The 12,428-nt window shown below is 45.9% G+C and overlaps 2 protein-coding genes across 3 annotated transcripts; both read left to right on the plus strand.

Annotated features, from left to right (window-relative positions):
* Window positions 1-697: 697 nt before the first annotated feature.
* On the plus strand, window positions 698-4,935 carry LOC127785045 (gamma-tubulin complex component 3). Of its 2 annotated transcripts, XM_052312468.1 has the most exons (4): window positions 698-3,044; window positions 3,135-3,573; window positions 3,664-3,738; window positions 3,868-4,935. In XM_052312468.1, the coding sequence occupies exons 1-2, from the start codon at window positions 784-786 to the stop codon at window positions 3,400-3,402; spliced, it is 2,529 nt and encodes an 842-aa protein (XP_052168428.1). In that variant the 5' UTR covers window positions 698-783; the 3' UTR covers window positions 3,403-3,573; window positions 3,664-3,738; window positions 3,868-4,935. The 2 variants fall into 2 exon arrangements, with proteins under 2 accessions (XP_052168428.1, XP_052168427.1); XM_052312467.1 differs by lacking the exon at window positions 3,868-4,935 and having other exon boundaries at window positions 3,664-3,805.
* Window positions 4,936-10,474: 5,539 nt separating this feature from the next.
* Window positions 10,475-11,853, plus strand: LOC127784597 (formin-like protein 20). Its single transcript, XM_052311931.1, has one exon. The coding sequence runs from the start codon at window positions 10,491-10,493 to the stop codon at window positions 11,535-11,537; it is 1,047 nt and encodes a 348-aa protein (XP_052167891.1). The 5' UTR covers window positions 10,475-10,490; the 3' UTR covers window positions 11,538-11,853.
* Window positions 11,854-12,428: the final 575 nt, after the last annotated feature.

Here is a 12,428-nt window from a genome sequence, read left to right on the forward strand (position 1 = left end):
AGCTTGTCGAGGCTGTAATTGGTTCATGGGCTAGCAATCGAAGGAGCCCATACTTGTTTCGTGCATATCTCTTTTCTCACGAACGGGTTGAGAGAGAGAGGAGAAGTTGTACACATGCTGCTGACTTGCTCGAAGTAGGAGAGGTCTTGTCAGGTGTATGGTGTGTGTATCCCGTTCTAGCTTTTTCTTTGCAGGAGTTTTATTTTAATTTATAATCAGATTTTTTAAAATTGTTTTCCAAATTCCACTTGAAGTCTGTTTTTCTGTTTTCCTAATTCCGCTTGAAGTCTATCCTCCTCCGTATTTGATAAAATGTTGGAGAGAAATTTGTAGGGCTGAAATGCAACTTTATTTGTTGATCCTGATCATCTCTAATCCAAACCGAGCTTATTCTGTGCACGGACGATTTTAAATTTCTGCTCATCACTCATCAGCAGTACAACTCACAAAAAGAGGAACCAATGTCCCACCTGGTGGTGGTCCCGGGCTTCGCTTTCTCTGCGATTCACGCCACCTACAGTGGGCCACACCAAAAAAATCGCATCCCCACCTCGAAACTCCCGGTCCCACCTAGCAGTCACACAACCCTCACCCTTTTTCAAAAAAGATTCCTCTCCCCGCCCAAAATTACGACCAAATTCAGCACAAATCCAAAACCGAAAAATTACAAAACGAGGAGAGAGAAACGAAACGAAACCACTTCGCCTCCCTCCGCAAAATCCCCCAAACCAAACCCCCCCCCGCCGCTCGGTGGAATCGGTTGCTCGAACCCTAGCCCCTCCAATGGACGACCACCAAACCCAGGATCTCGTCAAGGAGCTCGTCCACCGCCTCATCTCCGCCGAATCCGGCGGCGGCGGCGGCGGGAGGGATGCGGGGGGCGCGCTGCGGTTCGCGCACCGGCTGCTCTCGAGCCGCCTCGCGCCAGCCGTCCTTCCCGACGAGCACGCGCTCGCGGAGTCCGTCAAGCGCCGCCTCGCCGCGTCGGGCCGCCCCGACGACGCGCTCGCCTTCGCCGACCTCCACGCCAAGCTCTCCGCCAGGTCGCGCCCGGCGTCGCTCTGGCCGCTCCTCTACCTGCTCGACTCGCTCTCCTCCCACCGCCGCGCCGCCGCCGCCGCGTCCTGCCTTCCCAACCTCCCCACGGCCGCGCCCCCGCGCGCCGCGGGAGCGGGGGCGGCCGCGGCGGCGGCGGCAGGGGGGAAGCCGGCCTTGCGGGCGCCCGGGGCCCCGCCCGGCGGCGTGGTGCTGGTCTCCAAGGATCCCGACAACATCCGTGAGATCGCGCTGCGGGAGTACACCGAGCTGGTGCTCGACGAGACGGAGGTGTCGGAGGCGGCGCTCGTGCGCGACGTGCTGTACGCGTGCCAGGGGATCGACGGCCGGTACGTGCGGTTCGACAAGGGCAGCGATGCGTACGACCTCCCCGACGGCGTCCGCGTGCCGCGCTCCACGCGCACCCTGGTGCGCAAGCTATGCGAGCTGGGGTGGCTGTTCCGCAAGGTGCGGGGGTTCATCTCCGACAACATCAGTCGCTCTCCCTCCGATGCTGCCACCGAGGTCGGCACCGTTGCTCAGGCCTTCTGCTCCGCTCTACAGGAGGAGCTCTCTGATTACTATAAGCTCCTCGCCGTTCTCGAGTCTTACTCGCTGAATCCGATTCCTACGCCTGGATCTGATTCAGGGGTGTCTGGTAATTACCTGTCTCTGCGGCGTCTTTCAGTTTGGCTAGCTGAGCCTGCGGTGAGGATGCGCCTAATGGCGGTTTTGGTTGATGGATGCCGGGGTTTGAGAGGTGGCGCAATGGCTGGTGCGATCCATGGGCACGCACAGCATGGGGATCCCACCTTCCAGGATTTTATGGGCCGCTTGCTGCGGCGGGTGTGCTCACCGCTGTTTGAAATGGTCCGAAGCTGGGTGTTAGAAGGGGAGTTGGAGGATGTGTTTGCAGAATTCTTCATTGTTGGGCAGCCAGTCAAGGCTGAGTCTCTGTGGCAGGAGGGCTATCTTCTTCAGTCTGATATGCTTCCAGCTTTCATTTCTCCAGTACTGGCGCAAAGGATTCTTAGAACCGGGAAGTCAATCAACTTTCTTAAAGTGTGCTGTGATGATAATGGTTGGGCAGATGCTGCTACTGAGGCTGCTGTCTGTGTTGGCACCACAACTAGTCGAGGTGGGCTTGGTTATGGGCAGATTGATGCTTTGGAGGCACTAGTGGTTGAAGCAGCCAAGAGGATTGATCGGCATTTGATGGATGTGATCCATAAGCGGTATCGATTCAAAGATCATTGTCTTGCGATTAAGAGGTATTTGCTTCTTGGGCAGGGTGACTTCGTCCAGTATCTGATGGATGTTGTTGGCCCTGAGTTGTCAGAGCCAGCAAATAGGATTAGCTCCTTCCATTTGGCTGGGTTGCTTGAGACTGCGATCCGAGCATCTAACGCTCAATATGATGACCGTGACATCTTGGATCGCATAAAGGTAAAGATGATGGATCATGGAGATGGTGATCGTGGCTGGGATGTGTTTTCCTTGGAGTATGATGCTAGGGTTCCTCTGGATACGGTATTCACAGCTTCTGTCATGAAGAGGTACCTCAAGATTTTTAACTTCCTGTGGAAGCTTAAGCGTGTAGACCATTCATTGACTGGAATCTGGAAGACAATGAAGCCTAACTGCATTGTTTCATCTCCATTTTACAAGGAGGGAACAAACATCAGGTCTCAGTTTGTTTCAGTTCTTCGCAAATGCCAAGTTCTATTTAATGAAATGAACCACTTTGTGACCAACTTCCAGTACTACATTATGTTTGAGGTCCTGGAAGTTTCCTGGGCTCGTTTCTCAGAAGAAATGGATTCAGCAAAGGATTTAGATGATCTTCTGTTGGCACATGATAAGTATCTCACATCGATTGTGGAGAAGTCTCTCCTTGGTGAGAGATCACATGGAATTCTGAGGAATCTTTTTGCACTTTTTGACATCATTTTGCAATTCCGGAGCCATGCTGATCGGTGGTTTGAGCGGATATATGAGTTGCAACTGAGGTTAGATTGTTGCATAATTAACCAATGCCATCTCTCTCCATCTTATTACATATATGCTGTTTGATTTACCTCTTCTTTTTTTTACTGCAGGGGAAAGGGTAAGCCAAAATCAAAAGCAAAAGCTAAATCCAAGGAAGTGGATTCATGGGTGGATGGTGGGAGGAAAGCCATGATTCAGCTGGCTGGGGAACTTTTCCGGAAAATGGGTGAAGATTTGGATAGCATCGCGAAAGATTATACTTCTTCACTTGATGCATTTATCGCTCAGTTACCTATGCAACAGCATGTTGATTTGAAATTCCTACTCTTCCGCTTAGACTTCACTGAATACTACAGTCGTGTTTCGTCTAACAAATGAAGATGTGTTCCTGATGTGGAAAAAGTAGGGAGTTAGATTTACTCTTTGGTTTGGGGTTTGTGAGGCATTCTTTTGTACACCTTATCCCTGCTGATTGATATTTGGTCATTTGAAAGGCATGGTCTGCCACTTTCATTTGTCCTGAACCTCCTGTTGAATTCACCCTTTAAGGTAACTTCTAGGGCCAATACAACTATCCTCATTTTATATGTGTTTCCCGATGGTAGAAGTGTTTATGTTGATTATTTGGTTTTTCTGCAGAGTTTGCCCACGCATGCCATGAAGTTGGAGGCTTGCTGCCATGCATTCTGAACAACTATAGTGTACAAAATTGATGTAAGTTTACTCTGGTTTTCACTTTTAGATGAACTGGTGTACATTTCATGCACACATTTTCCACCCTGATTTTTTAGAGTTGCATTGTGTGGGGGCTTCTCCTTACCAGTTTGTATTCTTCGGTTACAGGAGAATGAAAAATCTCATTTTGCTAGTTGCTGTTCTTTATCTGGTCATCAAAATTGTTGTTAAGTAATTCAGGATGCCTATAGTTCGTTTGTTTGTATGAACCGTATCATTCGTTTCCAATCTCAAAATGGCTGTGCGAAAAGTCTGCACATAATGTGAGTTATTCGAGTCCAATATAAGAGTGCTGATTGCACATGGTGTGGGAACCTTCTGCCAATCTTAATTTCATAAGGAGACATAGACTCGGTTCTTTCGCTCAAAATTTTCTACATTGGGAGTTCAGTTACACAAATATTCATCATGTGAAGAAACCACAGCTCATTTGAATGGCTTCGACTGCAGTTTACCTGCTTGCATTACGGTTGCAACTCTTTCTTCAAGTTTGTACTAGTAATTCAACCTACTTTGCTGTCTTTTGTGGGTTGCTCATGTTGTGCACCTGGCTGCCGGCTTGTACATCAGATATAGTTCTACGTTCTCTTGCCTGATAACCTGTGGAGCCCGATCTTTTTTTCTTTTCGGTTCGAGGCAGGTTGCGTCGCGGATGGACGGAAACACTTGTTCTGCACTTCTGCCACGTGTTCGACGCGTGGCGGTTTTCATCGCTTGTTATTTTTTTTTTTTGAGGGATCACTTGTTCTTTGCCATCGGGTGAACGTATTGTGGCTGAGGCACGACCTGCTCAAAGGCTCAAAGACTCGGACAGTCCGACTCCTCAAAACAACAATTAAAGTAGGAGTAAGATGACTCGGATGGTTGTAGTCTGGAATCAGTAACGTTTCCGCACCGTTTTCACCTGCTCAAAGGCTCAAAGAAAGAAAGATGGTTTTCGTACCGTTTTCTTTGGGTGAAAACGGTACGGAAACGGACGGAAACCATCTTTATCGTTTTTGTTTTCATATTTTTTTTCGAAATCGGAATCGGAATCGGAAACCCCGGATACAAAAAATGGAATCGAATATTATCGAAACCGAAAACGGAGCGAAAACGAACCGACGCAAATACAGTAACGAAAATTTATCGGAATAAAAAAACCCCTCAAACTGATTAATCCAATTCTCAAATCTCAACGGTCAACGATTCATCATAAAACACAATCATATAAGTCCAATTATTAAGTATTAACAGTACATCACAAAACACAATCTATAAAATAAATTATCTATATTTAAAAGAGTAATGATGTTGGTAAATCCCAATGAAGGAAAAAAAATTCTTATGTAATTTTAGATTTGCATAACAAATATTTTCAAGAAAATAACAACAAAACACCATGGTATTCTCTATTAAGTGCTTAAAAAAAGAACCCAGGGTATTTTAGTTACAAAATTTCTGGAAATTCCGAAAAAATTTCCGGAAAGTTTCCGACCGATTCCGAGTTCCGACGGAAATTGCCCTTATCATTTTCGATTCCGTTTCCGAGAAAATTTTTCCAAATTCGTTTCCGTTTCCCAAAAATTCCGAAAAAATTCCGACCGACAGATTCCGTTTTCGAAAATAGGTCCGGAATCCGGAAAGTTTCCGTACCGTTTTCAGCCCTACCGCTAGGTACCGGATGCTTGACAGCCGTCCGATCATCCTGGATCGACGGACCAAATTTGGTACCGCCCTTCTCTGCTGGACGGTAAAAAGTCTCGTATATCTATGTAGATTCACTAACATCAATATAAATGTAAGAAATGGTAGAATGACTTACATTGTGAAACGGAGGAAGTACTAGCTAGGGTTCACAAATCACAGTATCGCCAGTTACCGCACGGTAACAACGACGACTAGGTTTATGCCCGAGGTGTGCTAAAGATTACCAGGTGTATTGTTCAGTAAATTTTGTTTCAGTTCAAATATAATTTATATATTTTATATTCTATACATTTTCCTTTTTAAAAAATCAAATTTTATCTACGATTTATATGAATTATGCTACATTTTCTCTGATATTCAGAACTCTATAGTTTCTCACGTGCTAACCCCTTCATGTCACGTGATTATGAAATTATCTGGTTTTACACGGTTACTGAGCGTCGCGATTGCCACGATAGCAGCTGGTTAATGGTAACCCACCATCAAACTGTAAAGCCGCAACTTTTTTTAAAGGGAAAACAGCATGAGAATGTGCCTTTTTCATTAAATATAGTGGTAGAAAAATACAGCCCCTAGAGGCAAGGGAAAGGAAAAAGCTCTATACACTATATAGTGTAAGGCAAAAGTTCATGTAAGTGTTTTGCTCTTGCCATTATCCATGTCCGCGCCTCTTCCTCGATTTTGGCAAAAAGGAAACACGACATGGCCTCATTATACTTGAAGATTCGTTGGTTCCTCTCCTTTTAGATCTCCCAAACGGCAAGGAGGATGAGAGTGCGCAGTCCCTTTTTTGGAACTCCTGCTATGTTTGCTAGAGCTTCCCACCGGTCTTTTACGGTTTTGGTCATCTCCCATTGTCCAAAATAAAGCTGTTGGTAAGCCACCTATATAGCTACCATGCTTCATATTCTTTTTTTTTTGTGTATCTGCAACTGACAACGAGCTTTAGAGCTGTATCACCTTGTCTACGACAGAGGGGGTAGAGCCCATTATTTTGTCATCCTCTAAATAGTGCGCCGGCCAGAGGTACAAACCTTGTTTTGTATGACTTACCTTTGGAATTCATTCCTATATAATATCTCGGATGACATAACATATATAAATCAAACTGGTTAGAATTCTGAACACTGCTTCCAATTTTCGATTAGTCAAGCGCCTTGCATGGTTATAAACATGCATATCAACATGAGGTAGCTGAATGATGTCACTAGTAAAAAAGTGTTTACAATAGTACTTTGCTCAATTGAACTTAAAAAGTTACAGGAACTTGAAATATCAGCCAACAATATTGTTTGGGCAATTGCGTGCATCATGATCCACTACTTGCTTACACTTTCGACACTTCCGTTTACTTGTACCCTTACTTCCACTTCCAGCCTTCTTCTCCTTGCTCTTCCTAATTCTTTTGCATCTCCCTTTCGATTTGATATCATTTGGTGGATGTATATTGATTTCATTTGGAATTTTACTACCAAGGAAAGATTCATACTCATCCTGTTTATTAACTCTCGTAGCAGGCGTGATCTTTTGGAGAGGTTCTACTAGGTTGGACAAACTAGAATGTAAAAAGTCCATCCCTTGTTCAGAATTCTTGGCCATTTGGATAAGATCTTCAAACTTGTTGCGTGAATCTGAAATCTTTTTCTGCATTGCCACCTCCATAGGATCTTTAGGCTTTTCATCTAGTAGGTTTCCTTCATCATCAAATAATAGTTCCCTGCAAAACATAAAAGGAAAGGAAAGTTGGAGTATTGGTGAATAGAGAAGGAAACAAAACAACCACATAAAAAAATCATACAATACACACCTTTTACATCTTTTCTCCCATCTCTTTATAAGATAAATCGATGGTATCTCATTTTGTTTCTCGGCTCTAAGCACTTGTATAATATGACGACACGGGATGCCATAGGACTCATATAATTTACAGGAGCACCTACCAAACATGTTTGACTTATTCATCTGAACCACTCGCTCTTTTCCAGATAGGCTGCTGATGGTGACAAATTTTATATCTTCACAGTCTGAAATACCTTGAATAATGCAATGGTCTCTTGCAGCTACGATTTCTTCCTGAAATTTACTGAAAACTTCATGTGTATATATCACACTACATTGCTTCTCCATGGCCCATGGTGTCATCAATTTAGGAGTGGTGTGAAGACTTGCATTGTCGGCTTTCAACTCCTCTTGGCGCTGGCACTCCAAAGCTGTGTCAAATCTTAGCCAAAACTCAACAAAGGTCAATTTTCTATGAATGAATCGGTTAAAAAAAGAATTTGCACTCTCCGATCGTGATGTAGTCCTAAGGATTCCTGCTAGAGGTATGTCCATAAAGTATACCGGAATCCATGATTTGCGAATGGCAAACCTTGTGGAAAACCAATCATTTCCCATGAGTCCAAAATCTGTTATGATAGAGTTCCATTGCGACTCAAAATCATCTGAATTTTTGGAGCCCCAAACACACTTGTTTAGTCTATCCCAAAACTTTTCATCCTTGTTCAAGGTGGGCCCGACCTTCTCAGGTACCTTTTCCATTATATGCCACATGCAAAGTCTATGAGCTGTATCTGGTAGAATCTGAGCAATAGCAGCCTTCATGCTCATATCTTCATCTGTGAGGATTAGATGAGGTGCTACTCCATGCATAGCCTTAAGAAAGGTCTTAAATAACCATACATATGACTCGATCTTTTCATTTGCTAAGAATGCTGCCCCAAGGAAAACACTTTGCAAGTGATGATTGACTCCAGTAAATGGCACAAAAATCATGTTATACTGGTTAGTGGTATATGTTGAATCTACTGAAACCACATCACCAAAAACACTATAGTTTTTCCTGCATAAAGCATCTGCCCAAAATACACGAACAAGTCGTCCTTGTTCATCCACCATAAAGTCATAAAAGAAGGCAGGATTTACTTCCTTCTTTCGCTCAAGTTGTGCCACAAACATTTGTGCATCTGCATCCTTGATTTTGGTTCTAAGGTCACGGTAATAGTTTTGCAAATCCCTCTTCGTGCACCCAACATTCTCAAACCCACCCTCACTGACATGGAGAAGTCGATATGCCTGTGAGGTGCCAATGCTAGCCTTATGACAACTGAACAAAGTACTCTTTGCCCTCTCACTAACATTACGGTTGGATCTTAGCAAATGCCTCTTATCTAGCGACACAAAACCATGGTTGTGCTCCTCAACCATTGAAGATATTCTACACTTCTTGTCACTGCCAAGCTTGACAACAATATGTGCTTCACAGCCACATCTAGTTTCCATCACATTTGGTGACTTTCTTTTTTTTCCGGATTCATCAGTAACTTTTTTTACACTCTCCTGTCTGTACCCTTCCCTTGAACAATAATACCGCTTGAATAATATTTCCTCATTTTGCTTCTAGTGCTGACCAACACGAACAGAGAAACCAGCTTTATGTGCATATGATTTGTAAAATTTCTCCACATCTGTGAGTGTATCAAAGATTCCAACCATAGGCTTCAAATGTTCTTTGCAATGTGTGTTGCATGTGTCACTTGTACAAGAGACCTATAGAAGTGTAAAATTGTATGATCAACAAATCAGGCAGAACTAGTTCGACATGTTTACTATGGAAAAGGAAATGTATCTGCACATTTCATTCAAATGTTCCAGAATAAATGCATTAGCCACTCATGCCAAATACCCTACGAGCATATGATCTGAATTCTTTGCAACTTACTGCTATACTCACAGAAGATTTTGGCTGTGGTGTGCTTGGATGTTCAAGGTGGGCTCCAACTCCGGCGTCGACGGTGATGACGACATGATCCAAGGCAGCAGCCTCAACAGAGGTAGAATCAACGACGACTACAGGCTCACCGTCCACTGCATGCAGGCACGCTAGCAATCAGATTAATTTCTATCAAAGTTAAGATGAAAGTCTTATAGTAGAAACTAACGATGGCATGAAGGGCTGCCGCTGCCAACGCCGAAATGCGACTCCATGGCGTCGCGCGCGCCGGACTCCATCGCGGTGGCGGGCGGGCAACGGCTGATGGCGAGGTCGGCGACTCGCGGGCGGGCGGCGGCGGCGAATCGCGGGTGAGGTCGGCGGTGACTCACGAAACGACGGCGTGCGGCGCACTCGGCGGGCCAGCGACGGCGTCGAGCCGGCTGGGCGCCACTGCGTTCGCGGCCAGGCGAGGGAGCGGCGACTAGGGCGGCGGCGGCGGCGTTGCCAGACGAAACGACCAGACGAAGCGACGGTCGTTAATTGTAAAATTGGGCGGGGTGATTTGCAAAAAAAAACATGATTAGTCTGGCTAATGGCGGGTGGTAAAGTGTAAAATTAGCCCACCTCTGTCCCTAGCCATCGGATGAGCATCCTGTGGTCTTGATTGAGAGTTTCCAAGTTTGCACAGGAACCAGTTTTCACCTTATACGTTGCCTTCTAGGTGATCCTCGGAAAAAGATAACTAACTCGTCACTGCCGGTGTTAAACTGTTAAATGTGTTACTGTATTTTCATAACTCTACTCCAAGATTCAGGTAGTAGTAGTACAATCATTATCCATTCATATGGGCAGTATCATATTCTAGAGGTTAATTACAAGTGCACCCATCAACCATGTAAGTACACGTAACTAATTAAGTGGGATTAACTTTTGATTGGCCATTCACGTCGAAGTTCTTCGTGATTAAGTCACAAAAACGCGGGAGAGAAAAAAAAAGGGCGCGAACCAGTCACCCGTATCGTCAGCAGCAGCAGCACAACGCGCAAGAGAAAAAGCAAAGCAAAAGCCAACGGGGAGAGGATTCTAATAGCTCCACTCATTTATTTTATATCAAGTAGATGGTTACGAAAAGTTTTTAAAATATTTGACAAGATAGATCAATATGTAATATATTACTCCACAAACATACAAGTTCAAATTCAACTTCTACAGCAACTTCTATATATTACTGTAGAAGTTAAATTTTTAACTTACATGTTTGTAGATTGATATATTACATATTGATCTATCTTATTTATATATTTTTAATTTTTTTATAACCATTTAGATGACATGCCATAAACGGGCGGACGTCCATAAACGTCACCACTGGCTGCTAAAACAGTTTACCAAAGCCAACGAGATCGATCCCCTGATATACAAGTGGAAAACCACCATGTCCACCTCCGCCGCCATGGCCAGCCGCTCGCCGCCGCCTCCGCCGCCGCTGCCGCCATTCCCGGACTTAGAGACATGGGATTACTTCTTTGGCCAGTACGACCACCCCTCGTCGCCGTCTTCCTCGGCCACGGCGATGCCGCATCTGCCACTCTCCCGCGTATCGTCGTCGTCATCGTTCGTCTCCACAGAGCTGGAACTGCCGCCGCCTCCACCCCCGCCGCTGCCGACGCTTCCGGCTCAGCCACTACTCCGGCGGCGCGTAGCCTCGCCGTCGTCATCGTCCTTTTCCACAGAGCTACTGCCGCCGCCGCCGCCGCCGCTACGGCGGGAACCCTCGTCGTCGTCGTCGTCGTCGTCGTCGTCGTCCTTCTCCACTGAGCTGCTGCTGCTGCCGCCTCCTCCTCCGCCGCCGCCGTTTCTCTCCTCGGATTACTTCATCTCCTCCGATCCTGACACGCCGCCGCACGCCGGTGGTCCACCGACGTCTTCCATCCACGACTCCTCCTTCGTGTCAGGCCCATCGTCGTCTCGACCGGCGCTGGCCACGGTGATCACCGTCACCGTCTCCGACGACGCGGCGGCGGCGGCGGCCTGCGCCGTCTGCACCGACGCCCTCCAGCTCGCGTCGCCGGCGTCCAGGCTCCCGTGCGGCCACCTGTACCACGCCCACTGCATCGCGCAGTGGCTGTCGCTGCGAAACACCTGCCCGGTCTGCCGCCGCAGCGTCCCGATGCGTACTGAGGAGACCGCGCCGCCATGGTCGCCGCCGACGGAGACCGACCAAGAGGCCGTGCCATCGCCGCCGCCGACGACGATGACTGCGACCGATCACCGGCGGCGGTCTCTGCCGGGAGAACGCCGGATCAGGAGGATTTGCCGCAGGTTGCTTAATTACATGGAAATCAGCCGTCAGCGGCAGCAACACACTGATTGAGTCGTGACTGGTGACAGGCACAAATTACAAATACCAATTGCTATATTGAGGCTGTGTTTAGTTCCTTTTAAAGCTGGAAGTTTAGGTTGAAATTGGTACGATGTGACTGAAAAATTATGTGTTTATGACAAGTTGATGTGATGGAAAAAGTTGAAAGTTTGGATTCAAAATTTGGATCTAAACACAACCTAAGGTCAGTCAACAGTTTGTGATTAAACAGATTTGGAGATGGGATTATTACGATTTGTCAAGAAATACGGATTCTTTCTTTGATTAGTGAGGCTAAGCATTCGTTGTTACTCCTATATCTAACGTTGTTACTCCTACATTGCTGATAGGCAGGTAAATCTGCAGCTTTTTTTCTCGAACGCAGGTAAATCTGCAGCTCATGAGTTAAGCTCACAGTTTGGGTCGTCTAGGCCCGACTCTACGAGCATATGATGCACCTATCACTATCTCATGAGTTAAGTACACATCGAAATGTTGTCTTTGACCTTGGATCTCCTAAATCAACGCACTGCCCCTAGATCATTTTTGGTTCTACCACTTGCAAACATTTCGTAAGTTATTTCGACGGGAATCGAATTCAAACTTCAAAGAAACCTGACCATACAAATAAAGGAAACTATCATTTACTAACAGTATTTTGTCTTGGTTGGAGCTTTGAAAGTTATTCTACCAAACACCCCTGATCTATTTTGATTTGGATCAGATCCCAGCTGACTCAGCAACGACACGGAAAGTTTTGTGTCCTACTCGTACTTAGCTTTTACTTTTCACTGCACGTGTAACCGCGTAAGTGACTGTGTGCAGCAATGATAAATAAATTAATGAGGGGTTTGGGAGGTACTGGGTACCTCCTAAGTCAATTAATATCAACCGTTGATTCTG

The sequence above is a fragment of the Oryza glaberrima genome, chromosome 9 (genome assembly GCF_000147395.1).
Source record: "Oryza glaberrima chromosome 9, OglaRS2, whole genome shotgun sequence".
Taxonomy (NCBI): Eukaryota; Viridiplantae; Streptophyta; class Magnoliopsida; order Poales; family Poaceae; genus Oryza; species Oryza glaberrima.

What these genes read in the sequence shown, in the direction of transcription:
- LOC127785045 (XM_052312468.1), top strand. Translation starts at nt 784, where the DNA reads ATGGACGACCACCAAACCCAGGATCTCGTCAAGGAGCTCGTCCACCGC. An exon ending in ATATATGAGTTGCAACTGAG is followed by an intron (nt 3,045 to 3,134) that starts GTTAGATTGTTG and finishes TTTTTACTGCAG; the next exon opens with GGGAAAGGGTAAGCCAAAAT.
- LOC127784597 (XM_052311931.1), top strand. Translation starts at nt 10,491, where the DNA reads ATGACATGCCATAAACGGGCGGACGTCCATAAACGTCACCACTGGCTG.